This window comes from Schistocerca cancellata, chromosome 7, assembly GCF_023864275.1.
Source record: "Schistocerca cancellata isolate TAMUIC-IGC-003103 chromosome 7, iqSchCanc2.1, whole genome shotgun sequence".
NCBI classification, from domain to species: domain Eukaryota; kingdom Metazoa; phylum Arthropoda; class Insecta; order Orthoptera; family Acrididae; genus Schistocerca; species Schistocerca cancellata.
The window spans coordinates 307,224,210-307,247,042 of record NC_064632.1 but is presented as its reverse complement, the minus strand read 5'-3'; the positions used below and the strand labels follow the sequence as shown (position 1 = coordinate 307,247,042).

Genomic DNA, 22,833 nt, shown 5'->3' with positions numbered 1-22,833 from the left:
GGGTTTGTGGATGTAAGGTAGCATGTAGAAGATAGGAGTGAGGGGACTGGTGGGGGCGAGGCAAATGAGTGAGTGTCAGATAAGAGGTTATGGAATGGGCCAAGGGATGTGAGGGACTGATGATCCTGCTGGATTTCAGGTGTGGGGCCACTGGCACGGTTTGTAGGTGGACTTGTCAGTAGGCAGAGTCCCTCCAGCAGGTAATCTCCACAGTTCATAATGGTGGGAAAATGTTTGTTGGTAGGTAGGTAGGTAGGTGGGTGGGTAGGTTTGTAAGCTCAGGATTAATATTTACGTGGTGGATAGCATTTCCATCTGAGGCTGTAGGGTTGGGTTCCATATTTAGTGATTTTGGGACTCATTGCAAGGCAAGGTTGAGAATTTCTGGAACCTCAAAACATGCCTCATCAATATTCCCAAACATAAAATCTTACCTGCTGACAAAGGCCCCACCACTGTGGCTTTTAACTGCAAGGTTTACTTGGTGGAGGGGCTCTGCCAACTATCAGATACATTCACCTAGAAACTCTGCCACAATGACACCATGCTTGAAATATAGTAGGGTTTTTGGTTCCCCCTCAAATCCTTAGATCAGTCCCAGAACATCTCTCCTGAGTCCCTCTCATGCTACATGATTTGCTTCTTAAAGTCAATAGACCCAACCACCCAGGATGCTCCTTTGTGGCTTGTGATAGGTTACTGTGCAATGTCTGCTCTAATTGATAAACACCTTCAGCCTCTTGCACATAATCTACCCTTCGATATATGACACTATCCATTTCCTCCTCCAACTCCCCACAGCTCTTGCTGACCTGCTCATCACTGACAATGCCATATCCTTCTATACTGTCCCCCAATGCTTCTGACGTTACTGCTATTGAATACTTCCTATCCCTGTGCCCCACTGACCCAAATCTATGGCCTCCTGCATAGCCACTATGGCCGACTATATCCTCACTCATATAAATACCTTTCCTTCATAGGCATCAGCTACAAACAATTCGGTGGTGCAGTGATAGGCATCTTCCTATGCCAACCTATTCACAGGCCATCTAGAGGAATCTTTTCCAACCACGCAGACCCCCCCCCCCCTGCGGGTCCGGGGATTAGAATAGGCCCGAGGTATTCCTGCCTGTCGTAAGAGGCGACTAAAAGGAGTCCATCCCTCTCACGGGGGTAGTTAGCGCCTGCGTCCGTAGACGGACGGTTCCACGGCCTATAATTGTGGTCTTTCTGGTTTTTCACTTCTCGTTTCTTCCTTCCTTTTGTTGGTTCCTTTCTTTGCTCTTCTCCACCTCACTGTCTTCCTTACTCTTTCCCTTGACTTCTCCTTGCCTTCTCATTGCCTTTTTCTCCTTGCCTTCTCATTGCCTTTTTCTCCTTGCCTTCTCATTGCATTTTTCTCCTTGCCTTCTCATTGCATTTTTCTCCTTGCCTTCTCATTGCATTTTTCTCCTTGCCTTCTCATTGCATTTTTCTCCTTGCCTTCTCATTGCATTTTTCTCCTTGCCTTCTCATTGCATTTTTCTCCTTGCCTTCTCATTGCCTTTTTCTCCTTGCCTTCTCATTGCCTTTTTCTCCTTGCCTTCTCATTGCCTTTTTCTCCTTGCCTTCTCATTGCCTTTTTCTCCTTGCCTTCTCATTGCCTTTTTCTCCTTGCCTTCTCATTGCCTTTTTCTCCTTGCCTTCTCATTGCCTTTTTCTCCTTGCCTTCTCATTGCCTTTTTCTCCTTGCCTTCTCATTGCCTTTTTCTCCTTGCCTTCTCATTGCCTTTTTCTCCTTGCCTTCTCATTGCCTTTTTCTCCTTGCCTTCTCATTGCCTTTTTCTCCTTGCCTTCTCATTGCCTTTTTCTCCTTGCCTTCTCATTGCCTTTTTCTCCTTGCCTTCTCATTGCCTTTTTCTCCTTGCCTTCTCATTGCCTTTTTCTCCTTGCCTTCTCATTGCCTTTTTCTCCTTGCCTTCTCATTGCCTTTTTCTCCTTGCCTTCTCATTGCCTTTTTCTCCTTGCCTTCTCATTGCCTTTTTCTCCTTGCCTTCTCATTGCCTTTTTCTCCTTGCCTTCTCATTGCCTTTTTCTCCTTGCCTTCTCATTGCCTTTTTCTCCTTGCCTTCTCATTGCCTTTTTCTCCTTGCCTTCTCATTGCCTTTTTCTCCTTGCCTTCTCATTGCCTTTTTCTCCTTGCCTTCTCATTGCCTTTTTCTCCTTGCCTTCTCATTGCCTTTTTCTCCTTGCCTTCTCATTGCCTTTTTCTCCTTGCCTTCTCATTGCCTTTTTCTCCTTGCCTTCTCATTGCCTTTTTCTCCTTGCCTTCTCATTGCCTTTTTCTCCTTGCCTTCTCATTGCCTTCTTCTCCTTGCCTTCTCTGGTCTCCGCCTCGGCGTTTGAGACAGTCTGTCCTCTTTCTCCCTCTCTCTCTTCTTTTTCCTCTTCTTCCTTCCTCCCTGTGCATGCCTGAAGGCCGACCCACGCGTTCGCACGCGTAGCCGGTGACGGGGTAACGCGTAAGTCCCCGCCCTGGGTAGACATGTAAGGCACGCGCGTACCCCCTGGTAAAGGCCAGGCCCGGGGAGGGGTGATTGCCTGAGCTGATACCTTCTGACCATGCCGATTGGTCCCACCGTCTGTTTCTCGGTAGGTGTGACCTGAGGTGTAAACATTCACCTAAGGCGGGAGTGCCCTCTGAGAGGGTCCCCACAAGGAAGGAGCGCGCCATCGGAGACGCTGGCAATCATGGGGGATTCCTCCGCAATGGATTCTACTCCATCGCTTTAGACTTCTGCCCAAAAATGGAAACGTGACCAGCCACCCGTGACAAAAGTACTACCGCCTGCCCCACAGTTCCTCGTCGTTTCTCGATCTGAGGACAGAAAGGATTTTTCCTCTGTCAACCCTTTCGTTATCCAGAAGGGCGTAGATGCCATAGCCGGATCTGTCAAATCTTGTACCAGGTTGCGTAACGGTACCTTATTACTAGAAACTGAGAGTGCCTTTCAGGCACAAAAACTGCTTCGGGCCACACTCCTGTACACGTTCCCTGTCCGGGTGGAGGCCCACCGAACTTTGAATTCGTCTCGTGGTGTAGTCTATACTAGCTCCCTCGACGGATTGACTGACGAGGAGATTCAATCTTTCCTCGCTGAGCAGGGCGTGACGGCTGTCCATAGGGTCATGAAAAAGGTCAACAATGACCTTGTACCGACCCGGACACTTTTCTTGACCTTCGATAGTGTTAAGCTGCCATCGCGCATCAAGGCGGGCTACGAGGTTATTTCTGTTCGCCCCTATGTCCCGACACCTACGCGCTGCTACCAGTGTCAGCGTTTCAATCACACTCGACAGTCTTGTTCCAATGCGGCTAAATGTGTCACCTGTGGCAGGGATGCCCATGAGGGTGACTGTCCACCTCCGTCTCCTCATTGTGTGAACTGTCAGGGTGACCATGCCGCCTCCTCCCGCAACTGTCCTGTCTATAAGAACGCTGTATCCAGGAAATACGGGTCAAAGAGAAAGTGTCCACCTCGGCTGCTCGCAAGCTATTGGCTAGTAGGAAGCCCACGCTGCTCCCAGCGGGGAAATACAGCACTGTCCTCGCCTCTCCTCGGACTACAAGGGAGGTAGCAACCCAGACATGCGATCTGACCTTCAGCACCACGGTCGTCCGTTCGGCCAGCGCTAAGATCGCGCGGTCGACGTCTCCTCTTCCTCCCATCACCCCACAGACACCAGCCACTTCCTCAGCTTCTGCTAAGTCGAAGACCCCGAAGTCAGATGCACGGTCCTTCAAGAAGGAACCATCCCGTGCAGACTTCCTCCGTCCCTCGACCTCCCAGCCTTCGACCGGTACTTCCACCAACCGTCCTTCTAAAAAGGCGCATAGGAAGCACAGTTCTCCTTCTCCGCCACGGCGCCTTTCTCCTCCTGCGCCACCCAGCGGTTGCCGCCCCAGGCCGTCATCCGTTTCGCCTGGCCGCACCGCTGGTAGCCGAACATCTGGCCGTTCACCGGCGGAGGAAGCTCCCCCTCCCGGCCATCATCCCGAGATGGCCGATGACCCTATAGACCCCATGGACGATGACTGTCCGCCTACTGATAGCGGCGGCAGTGCTCGCTCGAAGCCAGGCCCTAAGCGGCCTTCTAGGTGACCCCTTCTCTCATCTTCCTTTTCTTACGATGGCACTTATTCACTGGAATATTCGCAGCATTCGCTCCAACCGAGAGGACTTGAAGTTGCTGCTCCGCTTGCATCGTCCGCTCGTCGTAGCCCTCCAGGAAACGAAGCTACGCCCATGCGATCAAATTGCCTTGGCACACTACACCTCTGTGCGTTTTGACCTACCCCCTGTGGTAGGTATCCCAGCTCATGGAGGGGTTATGTTGCTGGTCCGGGATGATATTTACTACGATCCCATCACGTTGCACACCGGCCTGCAGGCAGTTGCCATCCGCATTACTCTCCCCACTTTTACGTTTTCCTTTTGTACCGTTTACACTCCATCGTCATCTGCCGTTACCAGGGCAGACATGATGCAACTTATTGCTCAGCTACCTGCACCATTTTTGTTAACTGGAGACTTCAATGCCCACCATCCCCTTTGGGGCTCTCCAGCATCCTGCCCAAGGGGCTCCTTAAGCAGACCTTTTCAACCAGCTCAATCTTGTCTGCCTCAATACTGGCGCCCCTACTTTTCTTTCGGACACATCTCACACCTATTCCCATTTAGACCTCTCTATATGTACTCCCCAACTTGCATGCCGGTTTGAGTGGTATGCACTTGCTGATACATATTCGAGCGACCACTTCCCGTGTGTTATCCATCTCCTGCAGCATACTCCCTCTCCGTGCTCCTCTAGTTGGACCATCTCCAAGGCAGACTGGGGGCTCTTCTCTTCCAGGGCGACCTTTCAGGATCAAACCTTCACAAGCTGCGATCGTCAGGTCGCACACCTCACGGAAGTCATTCTCGCTGCTGCTGAATATTCCATCCCTCACCCTACTTCTTCTCAACGTCGCGTACCGGTCCCCTGGTGGACTGCAGCATGTAGAGACGCTTTACGTGCTCGACGACGTGCTTTACGCACCTTTAAACGCCACCCTACAGTGGCGAATTGTATTAATTATAAACGATTACGTGCTCAGTGTCGTCGTATTATTAAAGAAAGCAAGAAAGCCAGCTGGGCTGCTTTCACAAGCACCTTCAACAGTTTTACTCCTTCTTCTGTTGTCTGGGGTAGCCTGCGCCGGCTATCTGGCACTAAGGTCCACTCCCCAGTTTCTGGCTTGAAGGTCGCGAATGACGTCCTTGTGGCCCCTGAGGCTGTCTCCAATGCCTTCGGCCGCTTTTTCGCAGAGGTTTTGAGCTCTGCTCATTACCACCCTGCCTTCCTCCCCCGCAAACAGGCAGAGGAGGCTAGGCCACCTGACTTCCGCTCCTCGAATTGTGAAAGTTATAATGCCCCATTCACCATGCGGGAACTCGAAAACGCACTTGGCCGATCCCGGTCCTCCGCTCCAGGGCCTGATTCTATTCATATTCAGATGCTGAAGAACCTTTCTCCTGCGGGTAAAGGTTTTCTTCTTCGTACATACAATCGCATCTGGATTGAGGGACATGTTCCCGCATGCTGGCGCGAATCTATTGTTGTCCCGATTCCTAAGCCGGGGAAGGACAAGCACTTGCCTTCCAGTTATCGACCTATCTCGCTTACCAGCTGTGTCTGTAAAGTGATGGAGCGAATGGTTAACTCTCGATTGGTTTGGCTGCTCGAGTCTCGACGCCTACTTACCAATGTACAATGTGGATTTCGCAGGCGCCGCTCTGCTGTTGACCATCTGGTTACCTTATCGACCTTCATTATGAATAACTTATTGCGGAAGCGCCCGACCGCGGCTGTGTTCTTTGATTTGGAGAAGGCTTACGACACCTGTTGGAGGGCGGGCATTCTCCGCACCATGCATACATGGGGCCTTCGCGGTCGCCTCCCTCTTTTTATTCGTTCCTTTTTAATGGATCGACAGTTCAGGGTACGTGTGGGTTCTGTCCTGTCGGACACCTTTCGCCGGGAGAATGGGGTGCCACAGAGCTCAGTTTTGAGCGTCGCTCTCTTCGCCATCGCGATCAATCCAGTAATGGATTGCCTCCCAGCTGATGTATCAGGCTCCCTTTTTGTGGACGATTTTACCATCTATTGCAGCGCGCAGTGTACACGTGTCCTGGAGCGCTGTCTTCAGCGTTCTCTTGACCGTCTTTACTCCTGGAGTGTCGCCAATGGCTTCCGTTTTTCTGCCGAGAAGACGGTCTGTATTAACTTCTGGCGCTACAAAGAGTTTCTCCCACCGTCCATACGACTCGGTCCCGTTGCTCTCCCAATCGTGGAGACAACCAAATTTTTAGGCCTTACATTTGACAGGAAACTTAGCTGGTCTCCACATGTCATATTTGGCCGCCCGTTGTATCCGTTCTTTAAATGTCCTCCGTGTTCTCAGTGGTGTGTCGTGGGGAGCGGATCGAACTGTCCTACTTCGTCTATATCGGTCGATCGTCTGCTCCAAGCTGGATTATGGGAGCTTCGTATACTCCTCTGCACGGCCATCCATCTTACGCTGCCTCAACTCCATACAACATCGGGGTTTACGACTTACGATCGGAGCATTTTATACTAGTCCCGTAGAGTCTTCATGCTGACGCTGGCGAATTGCCACTCACCTACCGGCGCGATATACTGCTTTGTCGGTATGCCTGTCGGCTACTGTCAATGCCCGACCATCCGTCTTATCGTTCCTTTTTTGACGACTCTCTCGACCGTCAATACGGGTTGTATGTCTCTGCCCTGCTACCCCCTGGAGTTCGCTTTCGTCGCCTCCTTCAACACCTTAATTTTTCACTCCCTGCAACCTTTCGAGTGGGCGAGAGCCACACGCCACCTTGGCTCCAGGCTCAGGTCCGCGTTCACCTTGACCTCAGCTCGCTCCCAAAAGAGGTTACCCCCGGTTCGGTCTACCACTCCCGTTTTTTGGAACTTCGTTCGAAGTTCATCGACGTGACTTTCATTTATACAGATGGCTCTAAGACCAATGACGGGGTCGGGTGTTCCTTTATTGTCGGGGCACAAAGTTTCAAACACCGGCTCCATGGCCATTGTTCGGTCTTCACAGCTGAGCTCTTTGCCCTCTACCAGGCTGTTCTTTACATCTGCCGCCACCGATATTCTGCTTATGTCATCTGCTCCGACTCCCTGAGCGCCATCCAGAGCCTCAGTGATCCGTACCCGGTTCACCCTTTCGTACACTGGATCCAACGCTCTCTTCAGCAGCTGGTGGACGTCGGTTCTCCGGTTAGCTTTATGCGGGTTCCTGGCCATATCGGTATCCCTGGGAACGAAGCTGCAGATTCCGCGGCCAAGGCTGCGGTCCTCCAGCCTCGGACAGCTTCTTGTTGTGTCCCTTCATCCGATTTTAGCAGGGTCATTTGTCGGCGCATTGTGTCGCTGTGGCATGCCGATTGGGCTGCACTTACCGACAACAAGCTTCGGGCCTTAAAACCTCTTCCCGTGGCTTGGACGTCCTCCTCACGCCCTTCTCGGCGAGAGGAGGTAGTTTTGGTCCGGTTAAGAATTGGACACTGCCGGTTCAGCCATCGCCATCTGCTGACGGCTGCACCAGCGCCGTTCTGCCCATGTGGGTACTTGCTGACGGTTCGACACATTTTAATGTCCTGTCCATATTTTAACACACTGCGTCTAGATCTTAACCTGCCAAGTACTTTCGATGCCATTTTAGCGGATGACCCACGAGCAGTTGCTCGTGTTCTTCGTTTTATCAATTTGACAAACCTCTCTCAGGACATTTGATGATGCTGTTTTTTAATCCTATGCCTGTCAGTCTGTCTTTTATCGTGTTTTCCGTTTTAGTTGTTGTTGTCCACTTGTGCCTCGCGGTGCATTCTTAGAGTAGTCAGGGCGCTAATGACCATTGAAGTTGTGCGCCCTAAAACCACAAAAAAAAAAAACCCAGAATCATGAACTACTCACCAGTTCAGATTCACTAATGACATCTCCATGATCCAGATGGAGGGTGAAGACACCGAATAAACACTCTGCCAGAATCTCAACACTTCTCAACCATCCCCATTTGCTTCACCTGGTCATCCTCAACCCACAAATCACCTTTCTCAATGGTGACCTCCAACTCGAGGATGGCTACATCCACATCAAACGTACCACCAATACCTCCACTTCAATGCTTCCACCTGTGACATACCTAGAAGTTCCTTCCAGAGAGCCACCCAAGATCATTGCATCTGTAGTGATGAGCAGTTCCTCTCCAAATATGCTAAGGGTCTCACTGAGGCCATCACAGACTGAAATTACCCTCCCAACCTTGTACAGAAACATATATACCATGCCTTGTCTCTTCAGTCACCCTCCGTGACACCCACAGCCTGGCAACCAAGAGCACTCTTCTTGAATGGAGAAACTAAATCAGATTCTCTGACAGGGTTCAGATCCTCTTTGTGCCCAGAAATATGGATCATCCTCCCCACCACTCCTACAGTGTTATTCTGCCACCCACATAAGCTATGCGATATCCTTGTCCCTCCCTACCCCACCACTGCTCCACAATAGATAAAGATGCAAGATTTACTTTATACACTGTTCCACTATCACTTGGTGCAATCCTGCTACAAGCATTTCCAACCCCATCAAAGGCAGGAATACCTGTGAAAGCAGCCATGTGATCTGCAGAATAAGCAGCCATTGTGCTGCTTCCTATGTGGGGCCTGACAACTAACAAGCTATCTGTCTGCATGTCTCTTGCCATTCACCTTCCCTGCTGCCAATCCAGAACTACATATACCTTCTATCCCACCAACACTCCTACTAGTCTCGTCCCCTACTCTACTTATCTTCTCTGCCATCCTCATTGCCGAGAACAGCCTCCTGACTTCGCACGTAGAAACCAATCCTGTCCTCTAGACGTATCTTCCCCACATCTGCTTTGCCATCCCTATTTGTACCCACTCCATGCCGCCTCCTTAGCCCCACAACCTAACCCAGCAGACTGCTGCTCATGTCCGATGCTCGCTCTCTCTCTCTCTCTCTCTCTCTCTCTCTCTCTCTCTCTCTCTCTCTCTCTCTGTCTGTGTGTGTGTGTGTGTGTGTGTGTGTGTGTGTGTGTGTGTGTGTGTGTGTGTGATGAGCAATTGCTTTGTATGTCCCTGCCTATGACTCAGTACCTCTTCTATGCTGTAGGAAGCAATCTATCCATTTCTTATTGTTGTAAAAACGAAATAAAATTATTTTTACTGTCTTTATTATTGAATATAAAAGGAGATAATATGATTTGTGGCAAATTCCTGTTTGAGGATTTGGTGCCTATGCAATTTGTAAATTAATGACAAAGTACTCTGTGTTGTGTGAGTACCATAGTTGCAGTATTAGTAAAATCCTCTGTATATGTTTTACAGTGTTATTTTTTATTTTTTTGCAGTTTGAACCAGCATTTTCATTCATTTCATATATGATATATTACCCTCTAATATTGGTGATATTAGTCCTGAGTTGTTTCGCCGATGCCGCTCCAAGATTCTCTGAATATCCTACGGTTGAGGTGAGTATGAAAAAGATATGGACACACACACACACACACACACACACACACACACACACACACACACACTAGCACTAACCAAACCCTATTGGTTTCTTCCACACTAATACGATTCAGTGTCACGTATACAGCTAATGTGGTCAGAGAAACTGACTTACAGTAGATAAATGTTGCATAACATTACGTAAAGCCAAATTTGGAAGGCTGCAGTTCATCGTTGCTACTTGGGTACCAGAGTCATAAATATTACACTGACAGTCAGTATGGAATGTAGCACAGCACAGTGGTCAGTGCCTTAATCTTTTTTGTGAAAGGTATATGTTTGTATCTCGTGAAATACAGTGGAATCTTTCTTTTATTTCTAAATGTAATTGAAATACCTTAATTATTATTTTTATTCAGGCATAATCTGCATCACTTCAGGCTGGGGGCTGCCTTCGTAGTCTCGGATGTAATTGAATTTAGCATATGTTAAAATTCAGGAGTAAGTAAGGAATACGTATTTTTTGTTTTCTCAAAAGAAATTCCTGCCCCAAGATACAGACCTCCAAAGATGACACTGTGACTTTGTTCAGTTTGGGAATAAGTGTTTTCATTTGAAGATTGTGTTGCAAAGTGAAGATGTTTCCAGTGATGACTATTTGTGTTCTAAAAGTTTTGACAGAATAACGGCATTGGTAGTATCTGAAGAAGGTGAAGCCTCCCATGGTGCAGACCATGCAGATTCTGCACCAATACAGAAAGGATTAAATACCCTGAATCCGTCAACAACCGGTACAGAGGTAGGTGTCAGTCCTGTTAAGAAACCGTTGTCATTGAAGTCGAGTCATAATCTCTATGCATCAAGAAAGTGCAGAGAAATTAAAACTGTGGATGAATACACTGCAGCAAAATTGACCACACTCTTCAAAGTAGAAATTCCATCTTAAGAAGAAAATGAACCAAAGCACTCTTGCACCTCTTGCCAGGAATTTTCACAAATATAAATTCAGCTGTTGAATACTGTGCATACTACAGTGAAAATGTGCAAGTTCCAGAGACACATTCAAAGAAAACAATGTTGAACCACATTCCATCAGTATCAAAGTACATGGTAGACAAATCAAGAAATGTGAGTCTGTAAAAGGACTCTTTTTGAAGACCAGTCTCCTATTATGGTCATCCTGTAGAAGCAGCACAAGTTCAAATAGTGCAGCCAATTAACTGGAAACGAAATGGGACTATTCCCACCAGAGTGCCAACAAAAAGACACTATAACTGTAACAGTCGAAGGCCAAAAAGTTGCGAAAGTGAAGAGGTACAAGATTCGCAGTATTAAAGAAACTTTTATAATTTATAACAGCAACTATACAGCTTCACATATTGGAAGATCAAAATTTTATGCACTATGACCTAAGTGGGTAGTTCCACTCCCACCTAGAGATGCCTATTTATGTGTGTGCTGCACAAATTTTGAACATTGTCTGATTTGATCCATTATAAATGGACAACATCAAAAGAAATGGCTTAACACACACAAAAAAACTGCACTTGAAAAATCATGACTGGTAGCAGAAGATTTATTTATTTATAAACAAACCTATTTGAACATTGTGGTGGTAATGTTGAAGAACTTACTGAAGCGTGTGACATATGAAACCTTGGTTTATTGTGTGAAGTCATTAGAAGTCTGTGATGTACAGTGAGACACTTGTTTGTTTCAAGAATGTGGTGACTGCCCTGGAATGGGAGGACTGTCTTTACAGACACTTGGCCGAGAAGACGTAGCAGATAACTTTGCAGAAATTACATATGTGACATCAGAGGAAAAATCAACTAGTGAAGGTAACTGTTACCTTTGACAGTTTCATTGATGAACTTGGTAAATGGTCAGTGAAAGCAGTAACACACCAGCATCTGAAGAAATTGCAACAGCACCACATTGCAGAAGTGAAAGGGTGTGTACAGACTGAAGAACTATGTTCAGTACTTCACTGTGATTTTGCTGAGAACTGGCCTGTAATCCTACCACAAGAAGTACAAGGGTATCATTGGAGTAATGACCCGGTTTCAATTTTTACAGGAGTGACATATTTTCAAAACAAGACCACAAATGTCATAATTATAAGTGATGACACAGGACATGGCTCAGCATGTGCTCTGCTAGCAATGGGCAAAATTCTTCAACTGCAAACAGGGAGTGAAGATATTATTATTTCTAATGGTTCTCTTAGTCATTTTAAAAATCATTACCAGCTGTTAGAATTGAATAAGTCGCTTGTGTCAACTGACTGGATTCACAGTGCTGCTGGTCATGGAAAGGGGCCTTGTGATAGTTTAGGAGGCTTGCTTGAAGGACCATACTACAAAACTTACCTTTCCAGACCAAATTCAGCTGCAATTCAGAATACTGGGGATTTTACGAGAGTTGTGAAATTTTCTACATCCACAGCCCTCATTCACTTGTTCAAAGAGGAAATCGAAGAATTCTGTGAGCAGAAGAAAGAACAATGGTCCAAACAAACTACTCCTGTGAAAGGACTTCAGAAGACACATTTTTGGACTTAAATGATGAGCGAACTCCTATTGCGTGCACTTTAAAGAGCAAGAAAGAAGAAATTCATTCTTTCGGCCAACACCGCAGAAACAGCAGGATAATATTCATATTAACAACCTGAGAAAGGGACGTTTGTGGCGTGTATGTATGACTGTGACTGTTGGATTGCAGAGATTATAGACACCAGTTAGGAGTTAAATGAAATTGTAGTGAACTTCATGCTACCACATGGAGCATCTGCTGGATATCGTTTTCCAGCTGAAGGACAGCAACAACGCCATCAGTGCTCACTTCCTGTTCACAATGTTTTGAAGACTGTAAGTGCTCCAGTTCCTATTGGTAGAACAGGAAGGAATCACTTTATATCAAAGGAAGTTACTGAAGGAGTGGAACACATTTTTAGTTCATTGACTGGCTAATTCCAGTGCAAAACAGAGTGGTAAGAAGTCGTATTAATTAAAACCTTTAAGTCTTTGGACCTTTCACATACATTTTGGAACCATTCAAAATGCTTGAAAAATGAGTCTCTTACTCATCTTTCAAAACTAAAATTATGTTAAATAAGGCTAGGTTTTGATTTTTATGAGCCTGTTATGTGATGTAGTAATAAAACATGTTTTATGTATGACAAAAATTTCAGTTGTTTATAAAACCTGTTCAACCTTAAAGTGGAAGATCTCCTTTTCAGGGAATGTACGAGGGTTGTTTTTTAAGTAAAGGCCCATTTTTATTTAAAAAAAAAAAAAGATACAAATACTTTTGTAAAAAAACTTTTATTTTCTGATTCTACACACTTTTACCTATTTTTCTACATAGTTGCCTTGTTTATTTAAGCACTTGTCATACTGTACAACTAAGTTTTTAATTCCCTCTTCAAAGAATTCGGCCGCCTGCTTCGACAGCCAAGAGTTCACAGCCACTTTCACTTTGTCGAGGTCATTGAAGCGCTGCCTGCCAAGATGGTGTTTCAGGTACCGGAAAAGGTGAAAATCGCTAGGAGCAAGGTCGGGGCTGTATGGTGCATGGTCCAAAACTTCCCAGCCAAAAGAATCAATCAAATCCAGAGTCTTTTGAGAGGTGTGAGGCCTAGCGTTATCGTGCAGGAGCAAAACTCCTTTTGTCAGCATGCCGCGCCTTTTGTTTTGAATTGCTCTGCGGAGTTTCTTTAGAGTTGCACAGTAGGCATCTGAGTTGATTGTCGTTCCTCGTGGCATAAAGTCCACTAGCAAAACACCGTGCCAGTCGCAGAACACAGTTGCTATAATCTTGCGCTTTGACGTCTGTTTGGCTTTGACCTTCACGGGTGAGGTTGTATGTCGCCATTCCATCGATTGTCGCTTGCTTTCGGGAGTGATATGGGATACCCATGTTTCATCTCCAGTGACAATTTGACTCAACATGTCATCCCATTCTTCCTTTTAACGAATCAAAAAGTCCAATGAAGTGGCAAATCTCTTCCCTTTGTGGTCCTCTGTGAGGAGTCTGGGTACCCACCGAGAACAGTTTCTTAAAGTTTAGGTTTTCAGACATAATTTTGTACAAAACTGATCTTGAAACTTGTGGAAATTCCAAAGAAAGAGTGGAAATTGTGAATATTCTGTCCTCACGAACCTTTGTTTCGACTGCAGCCACCAAATCATCAGTGATCACAGAGGGCCGGTCTGAGCGTTCTTCGTCATGGACGTTTTGACGGCCATTATTAAACTCTCTAACCCATTGACGCACTTTACCTTCACTCATTGCATTCAAGCCATAAACTTCTGTTAACTGACGATGAATTTCTGCAGCTGATAGGCTTCTTGCGGTCAAAAAACCTATCACTGACCGTTTCTCACACGCGGCGGGCGATTCAATAATCGTAAACATTATAAAGTAGCACAGCGATGCGTACACGTCAGCTACAGGGCTGCAACTTGCATCAGTGTGAACGGAAAGGATGCCGGCAAGTGGCGCGGTGGCTTGTTGCGGCGTCCGCGCGAACTACGGGACTATACACGCGAATGGACCTTACTTAAAAAACAAACCTCATAGAACTGTATGGTACTAATAAAATTTTATGGATTGGCATTTTTGGAAAAAATTCTGTAAATTATAAAAATTCAGAATGCTATAGTAAAAGAACTTTGACAGATAAGTCCAAACAGAGGATTTTTTTGTAGTCATAAAGCAATTCTCTCTCAAATAAAAAACCCCAACAAAATATCTAGAACTGTTCCAGAGATACAGCATTTTAAAATTTTTTCCAAAATAGACATCTTCAAAATGTGTCATCTTTGGAGGACTGTATCTCGGACCAGAAATTTTTTTGGAGAAGACAAAAATACATGTTCCTTACTTAGTCCTTCATTTACACATACGGTAAATTCAATAACAGAGACTATGAAGGTTAAGATTTTTTTGTAGCCTGCCTGAATTGATATGGACTGTGCCTTCAGTTAATTGATTTAAATGTAATTTTATTAAAAGTTATAATACTTTCTTACTTCATTTTCATTATTGTATTAACTTTTTTTATTTATTCTTATTTTTCCTCATATCATTCTTTCTTCATTTGGACTCTGCCTGCATTGTCTATAATCTCCCAACAAAGTGCCAATGAGGACTGCTCATTGGTTGGTTAAGTGGCAGTTCATGTAGTCAGTGTGAGGATAGTTTCAGGTAGCCAGTGAATGACTGCATGAAATTATAATTTGTTTTTTAGTGCTGAAACTGATTTTTTTTTCTGTCTTGAATTTGCTCAAAGGGGTTAGCTTTAATCACTGTGAACAAAGCGATCATGAATTTTGTTTGGCCTCTGACTGTTACTGCTTTTTCTCATATACATTGCAAATCTTGAGTTTGGGGTTAGGTTAAGACAGGGCTACAAAATGCATTATCTGCCACAGTTAAGTCATTGGTCACTTAACGTTGGCTGTTGACAGAGCATCTCGCATTTCCATCATACCACATGGCGTCCACATCCAGCATTGCTCCAACACATTAACTGTGTGTGTGAAGTGACTTGCCGCCAAGTTTGTGTTACCTGTAACTGATCAGTAGCTGGCAGCCGATGTGGCAACACAGTAGCAGCAAGTGACAGGCATCAGCTATAAGTAATTTTGATTGGACTTCTCTCTCGTTGTCACACCAAGAATGACACAGACAGTTAGCAGTTAAATTGTTTAGTTTCTCTTCTGTTCTATGGTCCATATCAAGAATTACAGCTTTTGCAGTATTACATGACAGCAACTGTTTTAAAATGTTAAGCACCACCATCATTATAAAATGCCTTTGCCACTTCTATTGCTCATTCATTCAAGAGTACATTGCTGAAGCATTTCCGATCTACATGAAACCTATTCGCAGTTACGAATACAACCAACCATCAGCTGTATAAGGGAATGATGACATGAAAATTTGAGCCAGACCAGGATTCAAACCTGCATTTCTTGCTTTACATGAGCAGCCGCTGTACCTGCTTCGGCTATCTATGCATGACCCATGGCCACACACAAAGTGACTTGTGCTCGACACATATTACATTATTCCCTTATAGGACAGGACATTTCAGTTGAAAGTCGCTGCCTGTTATTGTCAGATGAATACAAACTTTTGCTACTTTTAAACATACCGTATGTGATGCAGTTAAACTGTTTTCTTAAAGACTTGATGGTTCGGGCAACTCTTCCATTACTTTTTTTTTTCTTATCCACTCTAACACATCATTCATTATGAGATCAATTTCCCATTCCTCATTGAATACACAGTTTTCAATAGTCTTTCTTTTCAATATTCTCAAGAACTGTAATAGAAAAATAGCCACAGTAACAACCAGAATCCCATGGAGTAATAGCCACAGTGATAAGCAAAATGGCAATCGGAATTATAGTGCAATGTAAAGGAGAGTAAATCTGAATAAAGAGGGGAGGGCAAGGAGACCAAGGAAAGAGTGATGCTTGTTCTAAGTTGTATAAACAGTCTGAGATGCTCCAGAACCATTCCCCTGGCCCCCTTTCCCCGATGATAGCTGATAAACAAATGAACCTTATGGTGTGGCAGGGCCTCAGTGACACTGTGTGAGTAGAGTTGGAGAGGGAAACACTAGGTAGAGGGAGTTGCTCATTAGTCATCCATTGCCAGTCCTATCTTACTGTCTCTCATGACCTTAATTTACTGTTACTACATTCGCAAAAACCTTGGTTTGAGTATTTACGTCTCAATATTGAATATAATTTTCCAAGTATGGGAAACACTTCTTCAGTATCAGGTGTTTTTTTTTAGGTCATTCCTAATGAGCATTCTGTTTCTGCCATATCACTGTTCGCTTCAATTCTCTTCCGTTCCGGTTTTCCCACAGTAAATGTTTCACTACCATACAATGCTGTACTCGAGACGTACATTCTCAGAAATTTCTTCCTCAAATTAAGGCCGATATTTGATATTAGTAGGCTTCTCTGGCCATGAGTGCCCTTTTTGCCATTGCTAGTCTGCTTTTAATGTCCTCCTTGCTCCATCCATCACTCGTTATTTTACTGCCTAGGAAGCAGAATTCCTTAACTTCATCTGCTTCGTGACCATCGATCCTGATATTGTTTCTCGCTGTTCTCATTTCTACTACTTCTCATTACCTTTGTCTTTCTTTGATTTATTCTCACTCCATACTGTGTACTCATTAGACTGTTCATTCCATTCAGCAGATCATGTAATTATTCTTCACTTTCACTCAGGATAGGAATGTGATCAACAAATCATATCATTGATATCCTTTCACCTTTAATTTTAATTCCACTTCTGAACCTTTCTTTTATTTCCATCATTGCTTCATTGAAATACAGATTGAACAGTGGGAGTGAAAGACTAAACCCTTGCCTGACACCCTTTTGAATATGAGCACTTCGTTCTTGGTTGTCGACTCTTATTATTCCCTCTTGGCTGTTGTGTGTGACCCATCTCTCCCTATAGCTTACCCCTATTTTTCTCAGAATTTCAAACATATAGCACCATTTTACATTGTTGAACGCTTTTTCCGGGTTGACAAATCCTATGAACGTGTTGTGATTTTTCTTTAGTCTTGCTTCCATTATTAACTGCAACGCCAGAATTGCCTCTCTCATGCCTTTACCATTCTTGAAGCCAAACTGATAGTCATCTAGCACATCCTCATTTTTTCCATTCTTCTGTATATTATTCTTGTCAGTAACTTGGACGCATGTGCTGTTAAGCTGATTGTGTGACAATTCTCGCACTTGACAGTTCTTGCCATCTTCAGAATTGTGTGGATGTTGTTGTTTTCAAAGGTCAGATGGTATGTCGCCAGATTCATACATTCTACACACCGTGAATAGTCGTTTTGTTGCCATTTCCTCCAACAATTTTAGAAATTGTGATGGAATGTTATCTATCTCTTCTGCCTTATTTGATCGTAAGTCCTCCAAAGCTCTTTGAAATTCTGATTCTAATACCGGGTCCCCTATCTATTCTAAATAGACTCCTGTTTCTTCTTCTATCCCATCAGACAAATCTTCCTCATCGTAGAGGCTTTCAATATATTCTTTCCACCTATCTGCTCTCTTGTCTGCATTTAACAGTGGAATTCCCATTGCGCTCTTAATGTTATCACCTTTGCTTTTAATGTCACCGAAGGTTGTTTTGACTTCCCTCTATGCTGAGTCAGTCCTACTGACAATCTTTTCTTTTTAGATTTCTTCACATTTTCCGTGCAGCCATTTTGTCTTAGCTTCCCTGCACTTCCTATTTATTTCATTCCTCAGCGACTTGTATTTCTGTATTCTTGACTCTCCTGGAACATTTTTGTACTTCCTCCTTTCATCAATCAATTGAAGTATTTCTTTTGTTACGCGTGGTTTCTTTGCAGTTACCTTCTATTACCTATGTTTTCCTTCCCAGATTCCGTTATTGCCCTTTTTAGGGATGTCCATTCCTCTTCAACTGTACTGCATTCTGTGCTTAATCAGTAGAGTTGTAATGGATACTACAGTCCTCTTCCAGAGTTGCAGTACCTTATTTCGTTTGCTGTGCAACTTGTCATTCTTCAGGAATCTCGTATTATCGATGCTCACTCACCAATCCCTTGCAGATTTTGTGCTTTGTAAGAACTGGATCTGCCATTTAAGGGCTTTGAGTGGAGTCAGCACATTGGCCAGTACGGGTGTCGTTAGTATGTGGATCCCCCTTCATACTGCATTGGAAGCTGCTGCCATCCAGGATCATTTGGTCTCTGTGGTCATGGATGAAATCTCTCTCTTCCTCCTGACAAGCCGCCTATGCCCCATGTCCCAAGTGCCCTCCTTCAGCAACTCCTTCCTCATTTCCTCCTCCTTGCGGATTTTAACGCTTGTCACCGTTTGTGGGCGGTGCTTTTTCGTTGTGTCTGGATATCTTCATAGAAAAGGTTCGTGTGGAACAAACCTTGGCTTTCTTAATGATGGTTCATGCAAACATTTTAGTGCCATTTAGGACACATTCTCTGCCATTGATCTTCCAATCACATCCCCTCCCATTCTCTCTCCCTCACACTGGTTGCCACACAATGACCTCTGCATTAGGGACCTCTTCTTGTTAATTCTGTCATTCCATTGCCACCTCCGGATGGCAAGTTATTACACAGGGCGTTCTATTGTGCTGATTAGCCCTATATACCTTTGTCAGGTTATATTAAAGAAGTAATTTGTAACGTGCCAGATAAAATTATTCGTGTCGCCAGCATTGCCGTACGCTACTTGCCGTGCTAGTTTCGCTGCTAGCTGATCCTGTGGTAGAGCACAGCCATTGCCATCACTGTTGAGCCTTGCAACACCTTAAGTGGCAACTGTTCACCACCAGTCTTTCTATTTTCAAACTCTTTAGTGACAGTTACTCAATCAAACAGAGCAAGCAAGTGTGTTGGGAATGCTCTGTATCCTTCATAGGTCCTTCAGTACCTTTGTAATGGACGTGGACTATACTTCGCACCGTCAGGCTTCCATTTCAGACCTTGCCTTCCTGGGTGGCCTTCGTACGGATCTTTCAGTCCTTGCCTTCCTGGGTGGCCTTCGTATGGATCTTTCAGTCCTCACAAATTCCTTGTGTCCCATTTTGTGATGACTTCTATGTCAGCCTCCTATCCGACTAACTTCCTCCTTCAGAAATAGTGGGCCAAAGCTTCCCATTTAGGTTTTACCCCTTGTCAGGTGGAATCTTGTAATAAAGCTTTTACTGAATGGGAACTCATTCTGGTCCTCTGCTCTTCACACAATGCAGCTTCTGGCCCTGATTCTATCAGTAACCAATTGCTTCAACACCTTAATCCTCCATGCCAACAGTACATGTTCTAGGTGTTTAGCCATATTTGCCTCAAAGATGTTTCGTGCTCTCAGTGGAGGGCTGGTAGTGTGGTTCCTGTCCTTAAGCCCGGTAAGAACCCATGATCCCTACACAGCTACTGGCCGATCAGTCCGACCTACATCCTCTGCAGGTTATTTTTGTGCGTGTACATGCCCCCCCCCCCCCCCCCCGCCCCCCCCCCCCTGCCCCCGCCCCCCGCCCCCTTGCGCCCTTCCCAATCGACCATCTTGATGACTGGAATGTCCTGTGTTGTGTGATCTTCATTGCCTTACATTTGGAGATTGGTCACTGTCCCCACATAGACTACTCCTAGGTGTCTTCTTTCTCTGTACTCATGAGTGTGTAGGTTATTTCTTTAAATTTTCCATCGCTTGTCATTAGCCCTCCCACGAGTTCAGCCTGTCACCTGTTAAAGCCCATTATTGGAGGACTTCCCTTAGAACATGCATATGGAATCATTAGTGTGTCATATTTCGTTTGGATCATAGTCTAATATTCTGCAAGCTGCCTTCTGATCCCCTTTCTTGGTTTTGATTTCACAGTTGCGTTAGTGAGGTTTGGACAGTTTCCAGTGCAGTAAATAGTAATCGCACCTGCCCTGGCTAGTCTTTCATCTTGTTCAGCTCCACTAATTCCTGACTGATTGGAGACACACAGCATATTTACCCTGTTGCTTTCTCCTAGCTTCAAAAGGACTTCGTGGCATTCTGCAACAAAATTTGGTCGCATTGCATGGACTGATAGAGCTTTCGGAGCTTCTTGGCTGTCTGAATAAATGCGTTTGCTATGATCTTCGTAGCATCTAAGCAAATTCTCCTCCTTGTATACCTTGATCATGGATATTTCTGCCATAAAGTAGTTACCAGATTCTGTCAGATGTTCTGAAAGACTTGAGAGCAGTAGTGTCTCGAAAAGAGGGTACAAGATGAACAACAAAAGTGGAACGAAGGTAATGGAAGGTACTTAATTCAAATTGGGCCGTACTGGGGGAGTTACACAAGGAAGTGAGATGCTAAATGTTGTTAATAAGTTTCACTATTTGAGAACAAAGCAACTAGTGATAGGAGAAGTAGAGAGGATATAAAATGCACTGACAATAGCAAGAAAATCTGTTTTGGAAAACAAGAATTTGTTAACATGTAATAACAATTACAATAACACGTGTTAGGAAATATTTTCTTAGGGTATTTGTATGTAGTGTGTCATCGTACAGAAGTGAAACATGGAGGGTTAGCAGTTTAGACAAAAAGGTAAGAGAAGCTCTTGAAATGTGATGCTACATAACAGTCCTGAAGATGAGATGGTTTGCTGGAATTAGGAGAACATAAATTTATGACACAACTTCACTATAAAAGAAGAGGTCATTTGACAGACACATACTGAGGCATCAAGGAATCTTTGATTTTGTAATGGTAGGAAATGTGGAGGGTAAAAATTCCAGAGGGAGACAAAGCTTGAATACAATAAGCAGGTTCAAATGGATGTAGGCTGCAGTAAACGCAGAAAGGAAGGAGCTTGCACAGGATAGATTCATGTAAAGAGATGCATGAAACAAGTCTTTGGACTGACAACTGCTGTAATAATGGCCAAATAGATAAATTGGCAGTTGATGGTAAACACAAAAGGAAGGTCCGCTAAAGAACCACTACTTTGAGAAAGGTGCATAACACCATAGATCGATCATTCAGGATAAGCAGCTGGTTGTCCTGTATTATTTTAACTAAAGTTTGTCCCAGACTATCTGCATAAGTGTGCCACAGCTAAAGCCATGAACATTGAAATCGCCACACAGCACTAGGTAGTTACATCTGGTACAACAGTTCGTTCTGCTCTGTTTTGCTGCTTGTTTCCAGTGACCAGCATCCAGATATCATTATCAGTGATAATGTCTACAAACAAACTTGCTGTAATGACAGTGACAACTTTGTGTTGAGAAGCGTAACCCACACCTTTGAGAAAGCAATGTCTTTCTGCAGTAGGTGGGCAACATCAGCTCTACTAGAGTCTGGGATACCCAACCTGAGGACAGAAACCAATCTATTGGCTGTACAGTTTGAACTAAATTTCAAAAAACCATTCTGCACAAATATTTGCATTTAGTATTCTCTTAGCAGACTTTCTCTGTTGACACTGGTTGACTGGGCATTTCATTGACAGAGCTTGAAGATCATTGTTCAAAACAATGCTTAGAATTCTGTTCCTTAAATCTGTGATGTCTAATTCTAGTCCAGTAGAGACTAGCCATAAATGATATCAGGCAGCAGATAACATCTGCAAGTAGGTATAATTTGCTTAAGATATCTTAGTTGTGCCCCTCGGGTGGAAGTACAGTTCTCAAACCTCCTGAGACTGGAAACCATTACATCTAATAAGTTGTCTATCGAATGGCTCTGACTATTAGTGTGAATATTGTTGCTTCCTAGAAAGGGACTGCTGTTTGTTATATATATGTTTACAGTGGGAATTATCACCTATGATGAACTTCACAGAAGTTTACAGGGTATGGATGTAGATGGAGATAGAAGTAAGCGTATGCTGTGTGATAAACCAAGCAGTGAGGAACACAAAGACGGCACTGCTAGAGTGACCTTGTTATGGCTCAAGTTTCAGGATGCGATACAAGACAAGCTTGACAGCATCACATGGTGAGGGTAGTAGTGAGCAATCACAAGGCAGTTTAAATAGGCCATTAAGAGTAGGTGGGCTTCGTTCACCGCCACAGCTGCCGCTGCCGCATTACCACCACCACCACCACCACCACCACCACCACCACCACCACCAGGCTATGCCAAGTATCAAAGTGGCAGCATAAATGCACACTTAGGCATCTGTAACATTGCCAAACAGAAATAATATATAGTTGCTCTTCACATCTAGTCCACTGCAGACAAATCTGCTTGGGGACTTCTGCAACTATAAGCGCTGGGCATGTTCAGTAACCACCATGGAATACAGTGTCTCATGGGGATTGCGAATCTTGGTTTGACCACCTGGATCATGAGGACGATATAAACCTGTATAAAAAAAAAGTCAGTCTTGACGTGTGCTGTTTGTCAATGAGGTGCTTGGCTGTTGCAGAACAGAGTTAATGGGCAACCTCTGTGGAACCTACTGTGCCTCGGTTGTGTAAGGCTTACCCAGGCAAGCTGGGTAATGTCAGGGTGGATGCTTGTCCCTTGATGCTCTTGGGATTTCCATGTACTCTAAATCCCTTTCTTCTACTACCAGTAATTTGAGTGCTCAAAGGAGACCTTGCGTGGCCAGTCCACCTGAGACAGCTGTGCATATGGATGACAGTAGTAGCAGTAACTTAAAACATCCTGCAGTAAATAATGTGTTTGTTGCTGTTAAATGTGTTACAGAT

At 44.5% G+C, this 22,833-nt stretch overlaps 1 protein-coding gene across 2 annotated transcripts in view; it reads left to right on the top strand.

Moving 5' to 3' along the window:
* LOC126092471 (multidrug resistance-associated protein 1) overlaps positions 1–22,833 on the top strand; it is a 362,912-nt gene that overhangs the window by 206,137 nt on the left and 133,942 nt on the right. For both annotated transcript variants that reach the window (XM_049908084.1, XM_049908085.1), the window contains exon 7: positions 9,491–9,610. In XM_049908084.1, the coding sequence (XP_049764041.1) occupies positions 9,491–9,610 (120 nt within the window). The remainder of the gene's footprint in view (positions 1–9,490; positions 9,611–22,833) is intronic.